Source organism: Suillus discolor (genome assembly GCF_016758755.1).
Source record: "Suillus discolor strain FC423 chromosome Unknown F5147scaffold_44, whole genome shotgun sequence".
NCBI lineage: Eukaryota > Fungi > Basidiomycota > Agaricomycetes > Boletales > Suillaceae > Suillus > Suillus discolor.
Window position 1 is genome coordinate 324,250 of NW_024541291.1, and position 22,736 is coordinate 346,985.

General features: G+C 46.7%; 7 protein-coding genes across 7 annotated transcripts; 6 read left to right on the plus strand and 1 right to left on the minus strand.

Annotated features, from left to right (window-relative positions):
* Positions 1–1,773: 1,773 nt before the first annotated feature.
* On the minus strand, positions 1,774–6,571 carry F5147DRAFT_809236 (uncharacterized protein; the record flags this gene model as incomplete). Its single annotated transcript, XM_041443413.1, has 10 exons — positions 1,774–2,368; positions 3,902–4,120; positions 4,173–4,223; positions 4,448–4,901; positions 4,952–5,048; positions 5,097–5,272; positions 5,332–5,461; positions 5,514–5,742; positions 5,794–5,995; positions 6,053–6,571. Coding segments are annotated over 10 exons (2,523 nt in total), but the record flags the coding sequence as incomplete, so codon positions are not given.
* A 576-nt stretch (positions 6,572–7,147) lies between these two features.
* Positions 7,148–7,751, plus strand: F5147DRAFT_654785 (uncharacterized protein; the record flags this gene model as incomplete). The annotated part of the gene is made up of 2 exons (XM_041433906.1): positions 7,148–7,205; positions 7,270–7,751. 2 exons carry the CDS (start codon positions 7,148–7,150, stop codon positions 7,749–7,751), a joined length of 540 nt encoding a protein of 179 aa, XP_041290576.1.
* Positions 7,752–9,479: 1,728 nt separating this feature from the next.
* On the plus strand, positions 9,480–11,784 carry F5147DRAFT_654786 (uncharacterized protein; the record flags this gene model as incomplete). Its single annotated transcript, XM_041433907.1, has 6 exons — positions 9,480–9,757; positions 9,841–10,162; positions 10,216–10,608; positions 10,658–11,014; positions 11,072–11,386; positions 11,434–11,784. 6 exons carry the CDS (start codon positions 9,480–9,482, stop codon positions 11,782–11,784), a joined length of 2,016 nt encoding a protein of 671 aa, XP_041290577.1.
* Positions 11,785–12,991: 1,207 nt separating this feature from the next.
* On the plus strand, positions 12,992–13,475 carry F5147DRAFT_580414 (uncharacterized protein; the record flags this gene model as incomplete). Its single annotated transcript, XM_041431542.1, has 2 exons — positions 12,992–13,177; positions 13,224–13,475. Coding segments are annotated over 2 exons (438 nt in total), but the record flags the coding sequence as incomplete, so codon positions are not given.
* Positions 13,476–14,531: 1,056 nt separating this feature from the next.
* Positions 14,532–15,325, plus strand: F5147DRAFT_706270 (uncharacterized protein). The gene has a single exon (XM_041437977.1). The coding sequence runs from the start codon at positions 14,586–14,588 to the stop codon at positions 15,261–15,263; it is 678 nt and encodes a 225-aa protein (XP_041290579.1). The 5' UTR covers positions 14,532–14,585; the 3' UTR covers positions 15,264–15,325.
* A 1,974-nt stretch (positions 15,326–17,299) lies between these two features.
* On the plus strand, positions 17,300–18,628 carry F5147DRAFT_809241 (uncharacterized protein; the record flags this gene model as incomplete). The annotated part of the gene is made up of 7 exons (XM_041443414.1): positions 17,300–17,302; positions 17,356–17,397; positions 17,454–17,608; positions 17,640–17,856; positions 17,890–18,042; positions 18,257–18,374; positions 18,396–18,628. 7 exons carry the CDS (start codon positions 17,300–17,302, stop codon positions 18,626–18,628), a joined length of 921 nt encoding a protein of 306 aa, XP_041290580.1.
* A 965-nt stretch (positions 18,629–19,593) lies between these two features.
* F5147DRAFT_281635 (FAD binding domain-containing protein) lies at positions 19,594–22,641 on the plus strand. The gene is made up of 15 exons (XM_041429019.1): positions 19,594–20,043; positions 20,094–20,157; positions 20,214–20,267; positions 20,318–20,353; positions 20,406–20,459; positions 20,512–20,743; positions 20,794–20,850; positions 20,903–21,117; positions 21,166–21,238; positions 21,294–21,380; positions 21,436–21,477; positions 21,530–21,585; positions 21,635–21,762; positions 21,817–22,218; positions 22,274–22,641. The coding sequence occupies exons 1-15, from the start codon at positions 19,919–19,921 to the stop codon at positions 22,464–22,466; spliced, it is 1,818 nt and encodes a 605-aa protein (XP_041290581.1). The 5' UTR covers positions 19,594–19,918; the 3' UTR covers positions 22,467–22,641.
* The last annotated feature ends 95 nt before the right edge of the window (positions 22,642–22,736 follow it).

Consider the following 22,736-nt stretch of genomic DNA (forward strand, 5'->3'; position numbering starts at 1 on the left):
CCTGGAGCCCATGACGACTGGATCGGACCGATAAAAGAGCAATTAAATGTTAACGTTCAAGCATTATCGTGACCTACCAGAAATAAACTCGACAGGAATGCAGAGCTGCAATACACCACGCAAATATACACCCCCCAAAAATGCATGACGATCACATACCTTCCGTCTTGCACCGTATCTAAAACATGTTTCCGGCGGGCGTCTTCTCCGAGTCGAATGAATTGAGTTCTGATGTCTGTGGAAGTCAGTTACGAGAGATATTCATCACTCACGCAAATAGTCTGAATCCACCGACACCTCTAAAACATTTAATTCGTCACCGTCTCGCACCAAGCTTTTCAATGGCCAGTCCAGGGCCTGGCACCAGATTTCGTGGTACAGGATGCACAAAGGAATACTCCCGTCGCTCCGTTTCTAGCGTCTTCATCTGATTGCACATGTAGGCAACATGTAGGGTGAGCGAGAACATGGAGGCAGCAAGGTTTTCAAAGGTGTAGAATGACACTTTGGGGGTGACAGTGGAACACCTGGGCCTGAGCGACACAAGCAGGATTTCATGCTCAAGCTTTGTTCTTATACGGTGGGCAACGACAAGGACCAGATCACGCCTGGTTTCGCTATGTCACTATAGTACATCTTAGTTGGAATTACTGAGGGGAATCAACATCATGATCGTACGAGGAGTCTCAGGATTGTCTACTTCTTATCTGTCAAGTTTTTTGCTGCAAGCTGTTGATAAACTTCGACTTTCATGTTCACAACGAAGCGAGGAACTTACACAAGCGATTTTCAAGGATGAACTCGAGAATTTTCTTTCTCAGTTCCTCTCCATGGTGGTCTTGACGGTGAAATCACATGTTGGGGAGGTGGAATGGGAGGGCGGACATCTAAAATTATATTATTCTATAGTTCACACCGGCTACAATATCGAGGACTCGTGGATTCACTGATGGTATTGGGAATGTCTCCAGAAGCCTCGTAATCTGCAAAATGGTTCTCCTGTAGGGATAAATTGAAACAATAAGTTATTGTAGTAAAAACAAGACGAACCTCTATACCAGGATTACGATCCTATTCCTCATCCTGCTGGACAGGTTGTGGGTCCCGATGCCATGCTAGCATGTATCCTTTTCTCTTTCAGAAAACATGTCCCCTTGTATCGGGATCTCTACATGCCGTCTCCACATTTCATGAAGTACTTGGTGCAGCTGGCTCCTGCACAATATCTCGCAATCGCAGTGATAAATTTTGGTGTTATTGAATCTGTAAAAGTGTGTAGTCATAGTGTGTCGACGAAGGTATGTCTTGCCGACATGAGACGCTGACAGAACGCAGGTCACAGATAACTGAGATAAGTTCTGTGCAACATATGCTCTGCCTGTGTTTCGTACGTTAGAGTAATGATCATGATGGAGACGATAAACTTGAACGAAATGCAAACATTGAGTCACATGACAGGAAGGAGGTACAGCCTGTTTCATTTGTAGTTGAGCCATCGAGGAACCTAGTTACCTGAGCTTATGTTAGCGTAGATGGCCAAATATAAAAAATTCAAAAGCCTATATTCGTTCCCTCTTCTTCATATCTGTCACTCGAGCTATCCGTACTTATCTGTATGGGATTATCCTTCGACCGCCGCAGGTGACCTTACTCTGCGTCGAATAATTATACAAACAGCGATGTCACAGTCGACCACCTCATCAGTAAAACCTCGGATTGATTTTCCTTCATTATCCCACTTTTCTTGCCTTGGCGCTGGCGCTAAGGCATAAAAATTAATACAAGGAGTGATAACTCGATCTTTCCGAAATTTCTCAAAGGCGCAAAGGAGCGGTCCATTGGTTTTGCCACACAAAGGAGAGAAAATGCATATTAAGAGAGAAAAGAGTATTATAAATTCAAATTGTGTACAAGTAGCTAGATCAAAATGCAATCTCAAAGGCGTGATGGTCAGTGTATTTATTGACATAGTAGGCGCGGAATGCATCATAGGAATGATAAAATTTGAGCTCTGGAGGCAGGAATTCCGTGCCGTACACGGGAATAAGATGGGCAGCACGATAAATGGCGTCAATATGAATGATCGCGTACTCAGCAGTATTGTTTGCACCCTCTCCTGGACGAACCATCCACATTCCCGTGTCTTCGTCTGCAGCATCGCCGATTTTGTCAAACCAGCGAACCACAATGCAGGGATACACTTCGCCCCGGTACTGGAATGAAAAAAATGCGCGAACGCGTGCAACTTTGAGACCTTGCATGCCAGGTAGACTAGAGTCTGTGTTGACAAAGACACAGTTGTTGCGTGAATGCCCACCTCGCCAGGAGGGACAAGAGCGGATGTGTTCAGTGCGCATGCCACCAATACCTAGTGCTGCCGCGGTCCGGTTCAGAACCACGGTTCGAACCGGACTTTTGGTCCGGTTCTGGACGGTTCGGTCCACGGTTCTGGTGTCAGCCGAACCAAACCGGAAATCGGTTCTCGGTTCTAGGTCCTGCCGAACCGTTCTATTTTGGTTCGGCCTTGCCGAACCGTTCTGAACCCTTCTCAACTCTGACTTCGACGCCACTTACTTCGACATCGACCGAACTTCGGGATTTGCACTCTACTCTTCTGCCTTTAGCCTTTTTGAAGGTACGTATTAACTAATCAAAATTTTGATTCTCTCACACACTGACATTTGTTCAAATATGTCACAGATATTGATCACCCACGCACTCAGATCCATCTCTCCTCGTGCACTTCCTTTCCCTTGCGCTACTTTCCCTGGATCCACGCCACGTGTTGACAACACCACCGGGGACCCTGTCGCTGTCGGCGACTATGTCCCCAACTACATTGCCAAACGGTAGCATCCTCATCCATATTTCCTTGCCTGTAACTCATTCCTTTCAACTAGCATTAATGACTTTATTCCCCCCTCCCAAGTCAATTTCATCAAGTTCAGCGCCCTCTCGCTACCTTCAGCATCCTCTCGCTACCTCTCTGACTCAGGGATTGGTGCTCAATCTCATGCTGCTGCTCACCGCCATCTCACTCTGCTGCTCGCTGCCATCTCCCGCTGCTGCTCGCTGCCATCCTCGTCAACTCTAACGGATCTCCTTGGATATCGTTGTCCATATTTTCCCTTGCATAGGCTCTTCATGAGCCTGACCTGCCCGTGACCCACATTCTGCTCACGAGTTGCTCGGAATCGCATATTTGTAAAGCCTTTCAGATCGAAGAGGCGCGCCCGGTGGTTGTGAGGCAACTCTCGTGCGCGACGGCCTTGCGTCGCGTGTGCTTTTCTGCGGCGGTAGGCCCTCGTCAGTTTGCATTGTTTGTCAGGTTGTAATCTTGCACTGACTCAGTGACTGTCACTGTGCTTGCGGACCTTCTGCTGCTGTCACAAATCTTGGCCCTGGTCTGGGCAGGGATGTGCAGACAACGCTGACACAGCTACGGTCTGTCATGGATATCCCTACAAACAGCACTCTCCCCGTGAATATCTATCTCTTGTCCATTCGCGCAACTATGCTTCTGACCTCTCAAAATGCAGCTAGCACTAACTGAATTCCTCGACAACCTCCACACCTTCCAAACTCTCCATTCGCATCCAGTGCTCTTTAGGGCTCCCATTTCTGACAGCAGCAGTAGAAGCAGAGGAGCATGCAGTGCTATGTTAGACTAGTTACTCGATGTCAGTAGATCTACAATGTCAATTTTTGTTGTGCTTGAAAAAATTTCGGTTCGGTTCGCGTTCGGACCACAAAAAAACCGAACCAGACCGTTGAGAACAGTTCTTGATGGTCCGGTTCTGGGTTCGACGATTTTGCAGAACCGGACCATGGTTCGGTTCTCGGTTCTCGTCCAGGACCCTCTGAACCGGACCGAACCGGACCACGGCAGCACTACCAATACCACTCAAATCGCTCGGCGCATAAAATCGCGATGATGCCGAGTTGAAGACCGCAATTTTGCTGAGATAGAGGGGACATTCAGCAAGAGGGATATTGGATGGATCGCGGGGATCATCAGGATGCGTCTGTTGAAATAAGAAGCGTCTGAGAAGGTCAGATAGGTGAGGAATATCAAGTTCATCAGCGAGTTCAGGAATGGTTTGAGCGCGATTTTTGCCCTCTGTACAGTATGTTCAGTATCACGTTGAAAATCAGGAAAAAAGGACACTTACGGCGGGTTTTTGCCAGCGTTATGAACACTTGTAGAACTGTGGGCCCGTCATCTATGTCGAGGTCCACGTCAATGTTGATCAAGGGAGGTGGAGGTGGAGGTGGAGGTGGGGCGGGTATGGGTGGGGCAGGCGCAGGCGCATCCATATCTGCTGCTGCTGCTGCTTGAGCAGGTGCGAGTGCTGCTGCCCCCCTGTCTTCATCAACTTGGTTGATCTGCGCAGGAACTGTTATGCAAATTAGTTGAAATATATCTCGTAAGGAATGCACGACTTACCTAAGGCATTGACTGCTGAGAGACAAGTGCCAGTGAGCATCCCCCGACGCATGAAGTCGACTCGCAGTGCTGAAAGTTTGTCGAGCCGTTGATTGGTCAGTAATATCTGACCAAGCGCATTGTAACGGCTCAATCGTCGCCAGGGCTCCTTGACCGCTTTGATGTGCTTGTTCTCGGTGATTGACAAGCAGAGACCGTTGGGTGCAGCAAAGAGTCGAATGTTTCGAACATAGTGCATGAGCGAGTGTTGACGAGGTAAGGAGAAGTGAAGGACGACACTCATTGTCCTGAAGATTTCATGGTAATGGTGAAAACGAGAGAGTGCGTCTTCGATTTGAAGTAGAGAGTCTTCGGTGATGATATTGCGACGGACTAGATAACAAAAATCTAGAAGCGCACGAAAGGCGCGAACGACATCTTGAGGTACATGGCCCTCGATAGCAGGTAAATAGACCTAAAGGATTCAATATTAGGTAGTAACAATACAAAAAAATGACAACTCACTTTCATCAAGGCCTTGGAGTCATCTCCTGTCCACTGTTTGAATCCGCGCCCTTGAGGAAATCGTCGCAAGCCTGAAAACGAGGCGACAGCAGTGATTCTATGGCAATGAGAAAAAGTAAGCAATCCAAATACAAACTGAGCTCACCTGCGGTCAATATCATCCATAATTTTCTGTGCCTTCCGTTTGTTGTGTGTCTGACGGAGGTACTTCTTGACCCATGTTACGAGGTGATCCTTGAAGGCGCCTTTTATAAGTTGATGGAGGATATCTGGTGATATCATTTGATGGATATCGGCTCGGGGAAAGTCGTTTGTGAATGGCTGTCGAAATAGTATTAGTTTTGTAAATGAAAACGAGAGAAAAACGCTGAATGACTTACCACAAGTTGCGCAACTATTCCGAAGTCTTCCCAAAGATCTCCTGAGGGAGCTTCTTCAACGAGTGCCTCTGTATATTCGCGGCTACGGGGCAGCACATCTTCGTCGAGATCTTCGTGATTTGCAACACACCTTTAGAATAATGTGAGCGACCATGTAAATACATATTAAATGAAAGACGTACTTTGGACACCAATTACGGACAATGCACGCTAATAAAACTTGCTCTTCGTAATCCGCTATGTAAGGCCCTAGTCCATATATGACACACTGGTAGTGGCCATCTCCGAAACATGTTACTTCGGGAGTCGTCATGCCCAGCTTGAGCGGATCGAGAATTTTGGAAAGGGATGAATGGAATAACTGTCGACGAAATCTTCGGAACGAAGGTTCTTCAGCATGTTCCTGCGTAGCTGTATCATAGTTAGTCAGTTATAGAAATAGATTGCAGGGTTGAAACATACTTTTCGGCATTGCCAGGAACCCAATGACGGCCACACCATCGCGATGCGCTCTTCGAACGTTATTGTGGATGTTCCCAATGGAAGCATAGAGCGGGTAGTACTCGTTGTTACCCGTTCCGACTGAAACTGTCGTTTTGTCGCTGCCAAGGATGACAGGGACAAATGTCGACCCGAGAGTGCTCGGGTCTTTCGCGATTTCGTCCTAGATACATAGAGCCGTTAATATCAGACATTACGAAACAAAAAATGCATTACTTACTGCTTGATTCCACACCCAGTCGCCAGACATGAAATCCTTCCATTGGCGCTTGTTGCCCTCAGTTGAATACTCCCTATACGGGCAGTAATCTATCTCGTTAGCGTAAGTCGAATTTGCGAGCATATTACACGCAACTTCACGTGGGTCGCGGAACCAGACTTCGTATTCGCTGTCCATCCAGGGCTTGTCCTCGTCTGCAAGTCTCTCGCCATCATAGGCGACCGTAAAACGTTGCCATGGTACATCCCCAAAGGGCGAACTGTCGATGACGTGGTACAGATCACGGTGATCTGCAAACGGCGGGTTGTCGTTGTGCTTCGCAAGGGTAGATGCCCATAGATCCAGTAGCCGGTCAATTTGACCAGCTGGCATTTGATTGTGCTTGTAAAGGAACTCGGCCGTTTCAAATTCTGTGCGGTTTCGAAAAGGCGTCCAGTCATCAGGTGCGAGATTCTCAGGAGGTGGAGGTGGAGCGCCAGGGGGGAGGAATACACCATTAACATCACATGGTCTACCTGTAATAGCGCTCATTAAAGATAGAGTATCAGGCAGTAAATTGACGTACCATTAAGACCTGTGTGATAATTGCGATAAAGATGATCGCCACGCCCAAAAAATTCTGTGTCGATGTCTGCATGGGGGGATTGTTGGCGCAGATGTTTGTCCATGTCGCCCTGGTAACCATCCGCATCAACATCGCGCTCATTGTCTTCATTGCGAGATGGGTGTGGGCTTGGTGTTCGGGGAACAGGTTCCAGAGATTCTCGATGGTTGTCTTGAGGCGGTACTGGCATCACAGGATGTGCCGAAATTCGGTGTTTCGTTCGCCCAGCAGAGCTTTTGAACCATCTTGAACATGTTCCACATGGGAGTTGGAGTGCGCTATGGTCCCGTCGGCGTGGTTGGATGCATGGAATATCAGCAGGCATCACGGAAAGTGAAGACACTTGAGATTGCGTCAATAAGAGTGCGCGGCTGAAATAAATCGATACCTGCATTTTCGTTGAGTGGATTTCCAAGTGACTGAGCTCAGGCCAGCCGAAGAATGCGTCTAGTTGATGTGACCAGCTGGAAGTGTAGACATTTGAAGTAAGTATGGCGCGAAAAGACAGAATAATGCAGGACTTACTTGATGGTTTGGACAACTTTACAGGTGCGCAGACCAGAGAGTCCTGCTAGTAGTGAATTGAATTAGTGATCGAACTTTGTTTGGTTAGCTCTTAAGTACGGAACTTACAAATTGGTTGTCAATTTTCAACTTCAACCATTCTACCGACCACTCATTACATTTCCCTGGCCGTCCCAAGCTTGCCATAGAGCCTGTCAAATCTGCTCCTCGTCAGCAATGTCTGACACCGCTCAGAAGTCACGCACTTGCCCACAGAACGCAAACAAGCATCCAGGCTTGCCTGACCTGCCAGCAAAAGGACGTCAGCGACGGACTGAGGCCCAGATAGCAGAGGACAACCAGATTCTCAAGGAATCACGCGAAGTTCAAGAGCAGGCCGCGCTTGAGGGGCTGCAATGGCTTGCAGCCATGCAGAAAGAAATGGAAAAGGCGGAGGAACTCACCATCGTGAACAAGCCGAAGCCAGTGAAACCTCGCGCCCGCCCTGTCGTGAAGCGAACGGCGCCTGATAAGAAGCTCCTGACAACAGGAAACGCTGACCTGCACCAAACCGGTTCGGTGCATGGATGACTAATGGTCTCTCATGAGCCCGATACCCTAGAAATCATTATGAACAATCTTCCTTTACTTTATGGTTCAGACTGCAGTTCAGATAGTATTTTCATTTCTCAGACAGACCCAGATAGGCTGAATATTCTTGTATATTTAATTTTGCGGTAAAATTCTGCTTAGTCAGCAATAACAATGACTCAGACTGAATCCCACACATGTCAAGTAACAGTGTAAAATAGTTCTTGCATAAGTTGCCTTGTGGGAACTTTCTTAACACTCTAAATACACGGCTCGCATCATTTCTACGGTCAATAAAGCAACATCATAACAAGACACCAACAAATAACATAATCAGTCTGTTACTTAATATTTGTCACATGATACTAAGTTATATTACTCTAACAGTCAGGTGACCTATGACCTTAAACCAAATCATGACAAAGCAACCTTTTGAGATGACTAAAGCTTGATGACACAAATTATAAAGCACATGACTACAGTAAATAGTATTGGTACAATCTGACTAAGCCTATTCCCCTTAGAACGTGGGAAATAGTAACACAGCCACCATAATTTATCTATATAAGACCCCACTTTTTGCCAATAAAAGGATGCATATAGGGAACTTTTAAGCCCCACAAAATAAATTTGAGTGTGAAGTGTGATCAGTATCAACAACAGTGACAAGAGCTGTTAAGCAACTAACTGAGAGGTCATTGTAAGCAACATCCAGCAATACCTTTAGCTCATCGTCAACAACTGTGAAATATCTTGAGCTCACTGTGCTCAACAGTGAGCAAACTTTTTCTTTGATTTTCTACTGGTGAACCTCTAGTCTCTTTCTTTTCTTTTCTTTTCTTTTCTTTTCTTTTCTTTTCTTTTCTTTTCTTTTCTTTTCTTTTCTTTTCTTTCTTCTTTCTCTCTTTCTTTTTCTGTTTCTTTGTTTGTTTGTTTCTTTTCATTTGTCTCTTTTTCTGTTCAGTTCGTTCACGTCTCAGTGTTATTGTCTGAATTTGTTTCAAGATCTTTGTGTTGTCTTTACGTCCATCTAAGCACCGGCTTAGTGGGAAGACTTCAGAAGTTGATAGTGACGCTTGACCTCACTCATCTGAGTAGTGATACTGAGCCAGGGTTTTCTTTGTCTGCTAGACTTTAGTTGTTGAATAGGGGACTTGGTACTGAAATCCAAGGACGTCCGTTCCTGATTCTGTTTAATACTCATCGTGAGTTCCTTGGCAGCAGGTTCAATAGTGAACTAAGAGTTCTACTGATCACTGATTAGTCCTGACCTTTGATTCTACCTGTTTGTGCTGAGGGGGTGATTGCTATAATTTCGCACGACTTTCTGTAGTAAATTTATTACAAGAAGCATTGTTACTGAAGGAAGGGTTTCCCTTATCAATCTATTTCTTTTTTTTATCAGTACCATACTGTTGGGCTGACTTTTCTCTGTTCTCTAAACACTGCCATACCGTTGGAGTGAATCAATTTCTTTTTGTCATCACCATACCGTTGGGCTGACTACATTCTGTTTATTTTATTTTCTATTGCGTCCATACTGTTGGATTGACTGGTATTGCTACTGACCTCACAGGAAGTACTTTTGTCTGAACATAGCTTGGGGAAGTGTAAACAGCCACCCACGAACAACCACGTTATCAGTCATTGGTATTTGTCTGAATCACTGACCGTGGAGATTTTTGATTTTATAGGTGTTTATCTATAGATCATCTATCTAAGAAGACAATGCTGGTGAGTGCACAAGCATCAAATGAGGCTCACTTACATGGGGCTAACATTGTTGAGGACCTAGATGAAAGTGGTCGAGACGACAGCAGTTATGTTCAAGACGACAGCAGTCATGTTCAAGAGGAAATCAGTGAGAAGTCGAAGACTCAAAAGCGTGGCAAGATCTCACTAAAAGATGCCATCAACAATGCCCGAGATTTGATCGCAATGCCAGGAATTAGAAGCCAGGAACCACGTGTCGAAGACAAGAAAGAAAAGTTATCTGCCGCGGCGAAGTATGTCTTTTCGACTTGATCAAAACCATGTTGATGCTTACTGAATCAACACTATTCTTTGTTAACTTAACCTCAAAATTCAGGTCGACCAACTTAAAGTTTTCATTGGTAGGACGTGTCAATGGCTGGGTATCTGACGTTACACCAGATGAGAGGTCCAAAGCTTCAAGTGCTTCCAAGTCTCGCACCGCTGCCTCCCCTTTCTCATTGGCACATGGGCCACCCAGCACCCAGGTTACATCTGTATCAGGTGTAAATACCAAGTCCAGTCGCCAACCTAAAGTCTCTTCCAATCTTGCTACTGAGGTTCTTGTTGGCGGCTTTGCCGATGACACTTTGGATGATTCCCAGGAACGCCTTGAAACAATCGCCTCGAAAACAAAGGAGAAGAAGTCTTTCATTAAGGTGCGTAGAGCATATGTAGTCTTACTGGTTCTAATACAAAGTGAACTATATAGATCATTACCAACACGAGGGCCGATGATGCGACAATGGGCTCGAAGGGACAGTCTGATCTCAATGTGCCAATGGACGTGGAGGCCTCCACGCCATCAGACATAGAGGCAGACTTTGAGGATGACGGCCCAACAGACTTCGAGGACAATGATCCGATGGACGCAGAGGATGACGTGGAGAATGACGTGGAGGTTCTGGAGGACGACTTCAACCCGAACGAAGACGCGAAGATGTCTGAGGACAGTGACAGTGGCAGTGATTTATCATCCCACCGTCCGAATAACAAGAAGCGCAAGGTCTTGTTTCACTTATTGTCCTCAGATGAGGAACTTGAGGCTCCGCTTACAGCTGCTGTTGGAGCGGTCGCGAAGAAGGCCATGCGGGTAACATCTTCAGTAAGTCTATTTCATTAACGGTTATTGCTACTCATATTTGTTTGAACAGACTTCAGTTGCTGTCTCTGAGGCAGCTGCTACAGCAAAGCCACCTGCGAAGAAGGTGAAGATTGAAGAAGGTGCTGATGACGATACGAAACCCGTGCTTGTTCCATTGCCCGGTCACTGGATCGAGAAGCGATATAAGTCACGCTCAACCTACCGGAACAGTGATCTCCCTCCGCAATGTCAGGATCAACGGTGGCCCAAACATTTTCTCTCGACCCTTTACCTGTGGGCCGGCAGCCAAAATAATCTCTGGCAGTTTGCAGATACCTCTCTTGTTGAAGCGCTTCAATGCATTTTTGATGTCGTGTATCCAGATCTCCAGTACAAGGTGACTGCTCAGAGATCTGTCTTTGGTGTTGTGCGTCTAGCAATTTTTTTTGTAGCACTATTGCTAACTCATTGTGATCTCAATAAGGCTACTCAGCATCTGGCAGAGTGGCGCAGCAACTTCAGTTCAACAGGACTTGCAATTATGATCGACTTCTTCACTCGGAACGAAGACACTAATCCAAAAGACCTTAGTGAAGCGCTTATGGAGGAGTTCGTGTTCCTCTTCGAGGACTTGGACTACTCAGACAAGATGAAAGCATTCCGGTCTCCTTTCATGATACAGTTATTTGCAACCGCTCATCTTCACAGTATTGTTGGACATGCTCATGTCACCGCCATCAAAACAGATGTATTGGCTGCCAGTGGCATGGCTGGTGTTCTTGCTCTCTGTGCAACTTCAGTAAGTATTCTGACCATACAAGAATCATGACTTATCACATTTGACAGCTCGAACGTGCTGTCAAATGCCTCGGCGCTGGTGCCATTGATATTGATGTGGACATCCTCGATATGCGTCCTGCACAACTGAAGCGCAAGCTGCGCACACCGAAGACCCTCAACAAGTGGACCGGCAACTACAGCACCACCGAGCACGCATTTTCCATCAACAACTGGGGGTCAGTAACCGAAGCTTACTTGTCTAGCGTAAAGAAAAAGGGGGACATTTTTTTGAGGGACATGGTTTCAACAGCGTGGAAGTTACTCAAGAAATCGGGCAGTGCTGGCCTTGAGAAGTACCTTTGCCTCAACGATGACGACGAATCAGAGGACATCGACAGGCGTGCCATGCTTTGGTAACTAGTAATATCAGTTTTTTTTGCGTTATTCATGAGCTAACATCATTTGATAGATCTCGTTCCCGCCATGCTTGCTGTCCGCTTCCATCATCGCCATTGATTCAAGTTCATAGTACTATCGTGTTTTGCTTATCCCACCACCACTCGTAATGCCTTTCGTCGTCTTTAGTCTCGTTTCATGCTCTTTGCACCGTTACCCTTCTTTTCGCTAGCATTTCGTACTCTTCTTTTCGCTAATGTTTCGTACTTTACTTTGTGTTCCCATTTTCATCACTTTTTTGCACTTTCCACCAGATGATGTGATACCGTTTGCTCTCTATTATTACCACTTTGTTTTGTCGGTTAATGCCTCATAAGTGACTTTCATGAGCTGCAAAGTAGAATTCAGAGGACGAGTGGCATTTTTCTCAATTTTCTCATCGTGTCTTGCGTGTCACCTTAATGGTTCCTCAAACCTGGTAAAACTCGGAAAAATAGAAATAAATTCAAAATCTTTGGCGAAAATAGACCCGAGGTTTTACTGATGCTAGACCTGAGCAATAACTGGCACTCACGCTCAAGCTTTGTTCTTAGTATGCGGCAGGCAACGATAAGCATGTCAATGCAAGGTACTAGTAGGTCCTAACACGATTCACCGGACAAAATTGAAGCTGAAATTAATTGCAAATACAACAGCGTACACTTCGACCGATCAGGGGCCTACGTAGGATCTAATGGTGTCATGAAATTATGAATGCTAGCCAGACTTATTAGGTTTATCTTCATGCCATGCACCGTACGACCGAACCTTTTAAAACCTTTCAATTCGCTTTCAGTATCTTCTCCTTATTAACATCTTGCGCGCTTCCGTGATGTGTAACTACTTTGACGCCAGCACAGCACTTCGAGCCTCATTTCTACCAACCAACCACCTCTCCGAGTCCCATTCAATGCCCCCAACATTTTGATGATCACCACACACGAAAACATGCAAGCCACGTCATCACAACGCCGTCCTGTCGACACTGACCCTCTAAGCCTCAGAAGCGAGTAAGTGACAAGTTAGACTAGTAGGCTGAGCGTAACACTTATGGATTTGCAGTAATGGGAGCACTAGCAAGCTGCATCCAACGAACAAGAGGCTTTCCAAGGCCGTTGTAGGAGGCTCTATTAAGAATGTGTGAGTTTCATGGAGCAACCAATCACTGCGAGACATTCGAGGTTTGATCATGCTGGGTAGTAGGTCAAACACCGATGAACAGATCCTCAACGATCGACAAGGGCTTCCTATAGCTGAAGAACGTGACGAAGACGTTGATTCGAAGTTTTGGGCGACGTATGACAAGTTTTCGACGGAGTATGATAGTGACTTTTTAGAGCGGGCGAATGGCGATATGGGCATCATCTTAACTTTTGTGCGTTTGTTTATGTCTATCAATGCAAATCTAACAGGCGAACCAGGCTGGTTTATTCTCAGCTGTCAACTCCACTTTTATCATCGGAATGCAGCCTAACCCGGCAGAAACTACCAACGTCCTCTTGTTTCACCTTATCCAAATGACAGCTAACGGCACAAACACTGCAAGTGACATCAGCGGTCTTTCCTCTTCCATGCCATATCCTTCTTCGACTATCTGGATGCAAACGCTTGCGTACGCTAGCCTCTCGTTCAGCGTCTTGGCCGCGTTTGGGGCTGTGTTGGGAAAGCAATGGCTCAACGCTTACAAGGCAGCTCGTGGACGAGGGTCTCTTGAGGAACGCTGCATACAGAGGCAGAGGAAAATGGATGGAATGGAGTATTTTCAGCTCCAGACCATCTTGCAGGGGTTCCTCGTGCTCCTCCAAATCTCGCTACTCCTATTCGGTTTATCACTAAGCGCCAACATGTGGATCCAGCAAACAACGATTTCCAGTATCGTTATCTGCACCACCGCATTCGGCATCCTGTTTTACGCAAGCACTATTCTCGTGACAATTTTGCGTCCAGACAGTCCTTTTCAGACACCAGGAGCTGAACTAATGGGAGCCATCTGCAGAAAATTTCTCCCGGGCAGATTGACTTTCACTCCTGGTTCTGCATCCATTAAATTGTCCGCCATCCGCTGGATACTTGAGACATACACTCATCCAGAAGTTGTCGAGGCCGCGGCTGCAATGGTACCTCTCGTGCAATGGCCACAGAACATTGATGCTTCCACAATCTATGCACGCTTGAAGGATAATTTTGAGGCGTGTCGTGAAATGGAAGAGGTGTTTCTGAAGTGTGGCAAGGCCATGACCCATCTTTGCAGCCAGTCACTTGAAATACGTCAGGAACTTCGTTGGAAATCCATCCGTATCTGGGAATGTTGGGGAGGCAAGAGCCGTTTCATTCGTGATGCATTCATGGACAGCCGTAACGCCTACAATCACCTCAAGAACACGCAGCAAGAGGACGTTCGACAGAAGCATAGGGCTGATGCACGCACGGCTCTGAGAACAATGGTTGTCCATGGAGATCCCATTCGGTTTTTATTTCCGGACGACGAACGCTTAATTTGGGATAGTGATTTGCGATGGTGTCACGATAATGGACTCATGCCCAGCTGTGATGAATTTGACTGGCTCATCGACTACTTGGCGAAAGAAGCTGACACTAGAGCGGATGATGAGACTGTAGGTGATGCTCTGCTTACGCTGAGCGCCATGCATAGCCTAGGAAGCTCTACCAAGCGTCGTTCTTACATCACGGCGCTTATACATTGCATGGACCCCACCAGACCTCCCCGTGTTCGACATGCTGCACTACGAGCTGTTACTGATGCTCGAGAAGAATTGGCATCTATGACAAACGAATCAATACCACAGGGTGTGGATGCAACACTCCTGGACAACCTTTCTTGTGCTATTTTGACTGCTGTACATCCAAATCACTCGCAGGACCGGACAGTCCAATACGGCGGACCCGACATTTCTTTTCACGAAAACCGAGATACTTGCTACTCTCGTCTCATCCTTGCCCTTGCACAGAATGACAAGTGGCATGAACGTCTGGCCCACGATGGTCATTTCGAGCGTTGCATTTCTCTAGCCGAGGACGCCTTTGAACGTTCAACTTGGGTCCCCGGATGCTACCTTGCTGGGATCTTCACACATATCAAGCCCTTACATCATGCTCTTCCTTTCAGCCCTACCCAGGAAAGATGGCAGGCATTCATCAGAGGACAATGGAAGTCCGCACACCGTTATATGTGGCATGACATCAGCGCACTACCAGCCCTCGTGGTGGCAACGAGGCAGTATTCAATAAGCTGGAATTCTAGCGCTGACGAGGATTTAGCAGAACTCACTAAAGACGTGCATGGAGCTTTGGAATCATTTTTTTCTGTGATTGTTTATGGTCTAGATCAGGCTCTATTTGATGCTGCCCTGTTATCTGTACAGGGCTTGTATGACGATTTGCACCGTATGATCGAGAACTCAAACACTTTGCATACAGACAATGGGTCTTTGGAGTCTTGAAGACAAACCGTTATGCAGCAGTATCATATATCCTATGGGGTTAGTATATTTATGCCTTAACTTGCTAGCACTGCATGCAGCTACTATTCAATTCCGTACGATAACTATTTTCCCTTTGTGACTCGCCTCCCTACCTTACATGCATATATAAGGCTAGCAGAACGTATCGAATAACTCTAGTTTTTCAATCATATCATCTAAGACTATGATAGTTCTGCAAGTTTCAAATTAGCGCAACGACTCAAGGGTATCATACGCACATCAACTTTGTCCGTGCACGCGGCTACTAGCCGCATATCGGAAATTGCAGCGATTGAAACTCCCTCCGTGATACTCTCAACTGCTGATCTGTATGGGTCACCCGCAGGATCTAGTTAATTTCTATTCCATGCAGTTTGTGCATCCAGATGACTGCGAATCGCGATGAAAGAAGGGAGAGTCATCGATTCAAGGTAAATTATGCGGTCAAAGGACTTTGCAGAATCTGACATCACGTCATTCATCACGAGGATGGTGGGCACGACTCGGAGTGAATTCAACAGACGATACTTCGACGCGCTGTTTGCATCAGGCGCTCCAAAGCTGCACCTCAGGCCTCAGGCCTGTATCATTCTGCACTGATTCCTGGAGCCCATGACGGCTGAATCGGACCGATAACAGGACAATTAAATGTTCAAGTATTACGGTGACCTACCATAAATAAATTCGACAAGAATGCAGAGCTGCAATACACCACAGGAATATACGCCCCCCAAAATGCATATACCTTCCGCCCTGCGCTGTATCTTCTCCGGTGGGCGTTTTCTCCGAATCGAATGAATCCACCATCATTATGTTCTGATGTCTGTGGAGGTCAATTAAGAGAGATACTATTCATTACTCACGCAAATAGTCTGAATCCACCAATACCTCTACAACGGCATTTAATTCGTCACTGTCTCGCACCAAGCTTTTCAATGACTAGTTCAGGGCCTTGCACCAGCTTTCGTACAGGATGCACAAAGGAATACTCTCCTCGCTCCGTTTCCAGCATCTTCATCTGATTGCACATGCAGGGTGAGCGAGAACATGGAAGCAGGGTGTAAAATGATAATTTGGGGATGTAGCTGTGCCCATCTGATTAAACTAAACTCTGCTATGCACTGATGGGAAAGCGAGAGTGATCTCGAAGGAGATGAGAGAGGCAGCAGTCGCGATATAGAGGAAGGAGGAGATAATGCTAGAGACGAAATGAATGGTCACGTGATTCAATGCGAGGTGCTGTTTGGCATTTATCAATTGTCCCTACTAATTTGCGTGCTCCCAGTACCTTGCAAAGTTGTGTCCTTAACGTGTCGTCCCTACCCCTACAGATCATACTTGCAAATACTCATGCCAGGTTCACAATTAGCTCTGCTGCGAGTTCAAACGTTCAAGGTTGAAGGCTGCAAGATTCCTCGCAGGTTCTGAGTCGGAAGAATTTTGTTGACATCCAGTCTCGTCCATTTTTTTTCTCGCTCCAGCATGATATCCCAAGCACACGGTGGCTAGATTTAGACCGCTGAATTGGACCAACTGCCAACTGGCGAGGGCCTAGCTTGGGTCATTCTGGGAGCGCCACTATGGTTGACACGTTTGTAAATTGTATGGCGACTGATCCGGGGCCTCGTACAGTAGAGGCGAGGTTGCTCGCTCGCCTTGAACAGCCTTTTGGGGGTGCTCTTTTGCTAGTGCAGCACCGGCGTAGCGCGGAGTACAAGAGGATCACACTGATATTGCATAAATTGGGGACATGAACTGCATTCATGGCACGATGGATGATAGGACGTCATATTGTAATCGCATGCATTTCGGAGAACGGAGATATCGAATCTAACATGTTTTCATTCATACCTTGACAGAACCTGCATGGAATTACATCCCTAGGAATTTATACCATATTGTGTGCTGACTTACAACAGGAAGGCAAACCATTACGATTGTATCATCGAATCGTTGCTGAGAGCATCGCCAAGAAGACGTTGTCTATCCCCACTGCTCCGGTCACTTTTCAAGTCATGGTGCGTCCATGTCGATTGTCAGTGCGTTTACCCACAACTGCTCATCCCTACAGGAAGGTCATGCTCGTTTACCTTTAGAAATGGCTATGCAGCAAGTGTGTGCACCGATGGCGTTTACTTGGCTTCCACCCACAACAGCCCATTCCTACAGGAAGCTCATACTCGTTCACCTTTAGAAATAGCTCTGCAGCAAGTTTATGCGCCGATGGCTGCAAGATCTCTCGCACCTCCTGACGTCAGGCTGCCGACAATAGCGTTTATGCCTTGGTATCTGAGACCGAACAACCCCATTGAGTATTTTTACTCGTCAGTGCTCAGTATCTGACATCCTATTGAGTCAGTCACGGATACTCAAGATGTGCCTGAGGACCAGGAAGGGTGCAACTCATCGATTGCAAGTTCTCGAGTTAGCCGGAATTGAACGTATCGGGTCAGCGCTACTCCGGTTGAAATTATCTGCAAAACGTCAGGATTCTAAAATGAGGCGAGGTCACAACCAGCAGGACTATGGATTTCGGGAACCGCTGTTATCGTTCTTCGCCTCGGGTAATTCAGTAGACCCATGAACACTTGCCGCTGCTTCGGAGGCGATACCAATGCCTGCTCCCGAATTTGAAAGCCAGGTCAATGGTAAAGAAGGGCGAGCAACTCGAATCTCAACAGAGCGCCATTCGCCAACAGATAACACCGGAAATCGGGGAACTATGCAAACACATAAGTTCGGCTCCGTTATGCGGACAGTAAGTTCATTTCCGTCACCTCGAATTAAAGTTTGCGGCCCAACAAATCATAGATATCATTGATCGGTCAGAACAACCCGCCAACCACACTGTACATTGTTGGACTAGGCTGGTCGTCAGTTGTTACACAATCTTTGCAAAAATAGACAACTTCCCTGAGACTCATCAAATGTATCCTTGTTAGCAAAAGCCGTCCAACTTCGAGCCGAAATAGAGTTCACCGCCAGAAAACGAAGCACAATGCTTACCCCTGGTCATTGTCGCTGCGAGACTGTTGGGCATGCTGAAAGGCTTTTCGGATATCTCCTTTGCGAAACTTGTGTGGCGGTCCGGTGAGTGGCCCGTTCCGTCAGTGGTTCCTTCCACGGGTTCAGACGGTACTTGCATGGAACGACAAGGAGTGCACCAAACGATGGGATACCGGATTAATAAGTCAGAGAAAGGGCTTGTCGGGCCACGTCATGCGCGTGTCAATGATGACGTTGGGACGATGTACCTGACTCTAGCTACGTCTGTACCACAGCCGTGGAACAAGATGTCCCACTTATCGCGTTTCTGGACGTATTGGGGTTGGGAGATTAATTAATAGAAACGGCAGCAGCCGCGCAGGTCCTTCATGATGTGTTTCTTTTTCTAACTTCTTGCAAAATTTGGCTACCCGTGGGTAGGAAACTTCAATCTATGGCAGCGCGACGTTGACCATCATTCGTCATTAAACGCATGCAAGGGACGGAAAACCTCAATCAGTGCACCGACAAATGTGTTCAGCGGCGTGGTGTTTCGACTCAAGGTCCGAATGCGAAGGGTGCCCAGCAAACTCTTAGCGGCTCAGTGTCAAAGTATACTACACCTGAGGCCCATCGTGCTCTCATTGCGATGCGCTGCGCTGTTAACAAGGCTTTTTCAGGTGGCTGTCTTCAGGTTGACCACCTCCATCACGGTGTTAGTTCACAAACTTTCAAAGCTCAGATGGCTGTCAAAGGGCAAAGACAGCGCCTCAGGAGTCAGGGAAGGGAAGGGAAAAGATTGTTATTGACTCAGACTAAGCTTCGTGCATAGTAAGTACATACCAGTTTCGAAAAATATGTCTACTCACCTCCGTACCACCTGCGGGTTGGACCACGGTTTGATCCATTGTAGTAGGAGCACAGCACAAGAGTCATGCATTCACTAGTCATGCGGCGTCAGGATGGAGCAGGCTAGGACGAGTTAGGCGTAGAGAAGGCAGAGGCCATGCACGTGACAGGAGTCAGGGGTCGTAGAGGTTCGGGGTCCAAGGAGGACGATACGGAGATAGCACGTCATCCTCCTCGCTAGACAGCAAGGCTAGCGGGGACATTGTGACCGTACCCGCGATTCTCTGACCCGGGTGGGTACGGTTGGGTGCGGTGACCTGGGTCGACCTATCATGATGTCGAACGTTTCTCGAATAGGGAAACTTCGAACGAAACTAAAAGAATCCTCGATCAAAACGGAGCTACCTGTGTGCGAAAAAAATCATTAAAGGGAGGTAGGCACTAGGGACATTCCAGCAACCGTACAAGGTAAGCGGTAACGTCGTATACCTCAGAATGATTCTACTATATCTAATTCAAAGATACCCCGATCAGCTACAGCCTACCACAGCATCATGATAGCGGCATTTGCAGAGTTGCTCTTTACATCACTGGTACACGTACAAGATTCATATCTCAATCAACCTGAGCAGATTATCTTACTCACAAGTGACTAACGTGGCTCCACTAGGGACAGTGAGCGCGATTAATTTCTATTTATTCTACCATGAATGCTCTCTTGAGGATTGTGGACTTGCGCCCCCTGTTTCATCACACACTCCTCTACATTTCTACCATTGCTAAGTTACCGTTATTTCGCAATGCCTGTGCCGCTCGTATGCCACTCTGAAGTCGACGTTCTCATTATTGGTGCTGGCCCTGCTGGTCTCATGTGCGCGAATGCCCTCGCAAATGCGAGAGTGAATGTCCGCATCGTAGACCAAAGGTCAGTGCATCGACCCTTTCATTCCTCCTTCTAACTCAACTTTCCATTAGGGCCTTCAAAATAACTGCTGGCCATGATGATGGAATTGCACCTCGCACTATTGAAGTTTTGCAGGTAAAAATGCTTCCTCGCTAATTGATTAAAACTCGGTATCAACAAGCTGGACATAGAGTTATGGACTTGCAGAGCGCCTTCTAAGAGAGTCTTGCCAACTTCATCTAGCAGTACGCCTTTCAAGATGAGCTTACAGGATATGTGCCTCATTGTATCTTAGGCTTTCTATGACCCTTCTTCGACCGGCGGTATCGAGGTCCGTAAATTCCCGCATCAACGAAGGATGCTCACCGAATTTCCGCCATTAGCTTACTAACAGGATATCAAACATAACAGCTCCGTCTGCAAGATACCCATTCGAAGTGTGTTAATAAATAAATTGGACACAAATCATATCAGCTAAATGAGATCAAGGCTGCGCTCCATCAAGGAGCCATTCAAGATATTTTCATAGATTCCATGACACCACTCGGCGTTGAGGTTGAACGATCGACGAGGCCAACTTCGATAGAGCTCTCCAAGGATGAAAGCGAGCTGACGGATCCTACATCACATCCAGTTTGTGTTACGCTCCAAAAACTAGGCAAATCTGAAGATGAATCACGAGAAGAGATTATCCACGCTAAATTTGTTGTCGGTGGTGATGGTGCGTTTCGAAGATGTCAATATAACCAATATAACCATTTTCCTTGATAGGCGCTCGCTCATGGACCCGCAAACAACTCGATATTACGATGGATGGAGAACAATCTAGTGAGAATGGTGATCACTTAGAATTATCAGCAAGCTCAGTCTCGATCGTTAGATTCCACCTGGGGCGTCGTGGACCTTACTGCTGACACTGATTTCCCGGATGTCAGGAATAAGACCTTTATACATTCTAACCATGGCTCAGTCATTTTCGTTCCTCGAGAAAAGGATCGCATTCGCATATATGTACAACTGGAGGCTAATGATGTCATCGATCCAGTGTCAGGCAGAGTAGACAAGGAGAAAATAGGTCCAGAGCAAATTCTTAAAGTAAGCGGTATCCACTATATGGTCAGCAGTCATCGATATTCCCCTTAGACTGCCCAGAAGGCGCTTGAACCTTACAAGGTTATCCGGAAGAGTGAATTTTTGTGGTGGACGATATATAGCGGTATGCATCTTACTACTTGCTACGAATTCGTGTTCGTTTGACATTTTTACTCAAGTTGGACAACGAGTGGCCTCACAGTTTTCCATCAAAAATAGAGTATTTATCGCTGGCGATGCTTGCCACACGCACTCTCCAAAAGCAGGTAAGCATCCCAATTCTGGCCTCTTTTTCTGGTCTGGTTATAATGGAGCTTCCAGGACAAGGGATGAACGCAAGTATCAACGACAGTCGTAATCTAGGTATGTCTTCTGCTCCTGTTGTCATGATCGAGCTACTATATCGCTTTGTCAGCTTGGAAAATTTCCCTAGTTGTTCGTGGGTGGGCAGACATGTCCCTTTTGTCAACGGCAAGCTCTTGTGCAGCTCTTTGACTCCTTGCTTACGCCCGGCCGATAGTATGAATCAGAGCGCCGTAAATTCGCATTAGACCTGATCGCGTTTGATAAAATGTGGGCCGCCCTTGTCTGTGGCAAGCCCTTGACTGTGCCGAGCAGCAATGGGGTGTCGCCCGATCATTTCTTGAAGTAAGATTATGCTATCAACAGTCTCTTCCTGTTACTAATCCCATGAGGTTGTAGGACTTTCCAAACAGACTTCACCACTGGCGTTGAGATACATTATCAGCCTTCAGTTGCAGTAAATGATAGGAATCAGGAGTTGGCCGTTGGCCTCGTCCTCGGAAAACGTGTACCTCCGCACAAACTCATGCGGGCAGCAGACGCATGTCCATTCGAGCTCCAGGATCTTCTTCCTTCGGACTGCCTCTTCAAGTTACTTGTTTTTACCGGCGATTTCAGCGATCCGCTTCAGCAAGCGAGGGTCGAGTCGATGGTCACGGACATGCAGAAACCTGAGAGTTTCCTGAATCGTTACGCGACACTTGAGAATCCACGATTCGATGTCATCACGATCAGCAAAGGCCAGAAGTATGAATTCAGTTTCCTGCGGCTCCCTACGCTTCTTCGCTCTCATTGGTCAAAGTGAGTGCCTTCTCATCCGTATTAAGTGCGATAATGTTGATTGAGGTGCTCTTAGGGTGTTTATCGATGACACCGATGCCACTGGTAGTTTTGGGGGAGGAGGTTACTCGTATTATGGAGTGGGATCTGAGGGGGTGCTGGTTGCTGTTCGTCTTGATGGCTATGTTGGAGCCATCGAGCCACTGAATCGCGTTGAGGTCCTTGATGCGTATTTTGCGTCTTTCATGAAGATTGCCGCTCAGGCTTAACGACAAATCTTCTTCAAATGCTGCTTCGCTGTTTCAACACAGAACTAGTTCCTATGATATAATTTTTCTTGTCTACATCCTCAAACCAGACTTATTCATGCGTGCACTCTATGGTACAATATTTGCACTATTCTTCGTTCTTTATCGCCGACGCAGAGGCGGTGGTAATTCACACCTTTGAAGTGGAGGATCAAACCGAGCTTGCTTGAAAAGTCGACGAGGAGTAAGAACTATTTCTACTGACCTAATAATAAATCCGAGAAGTGAAGC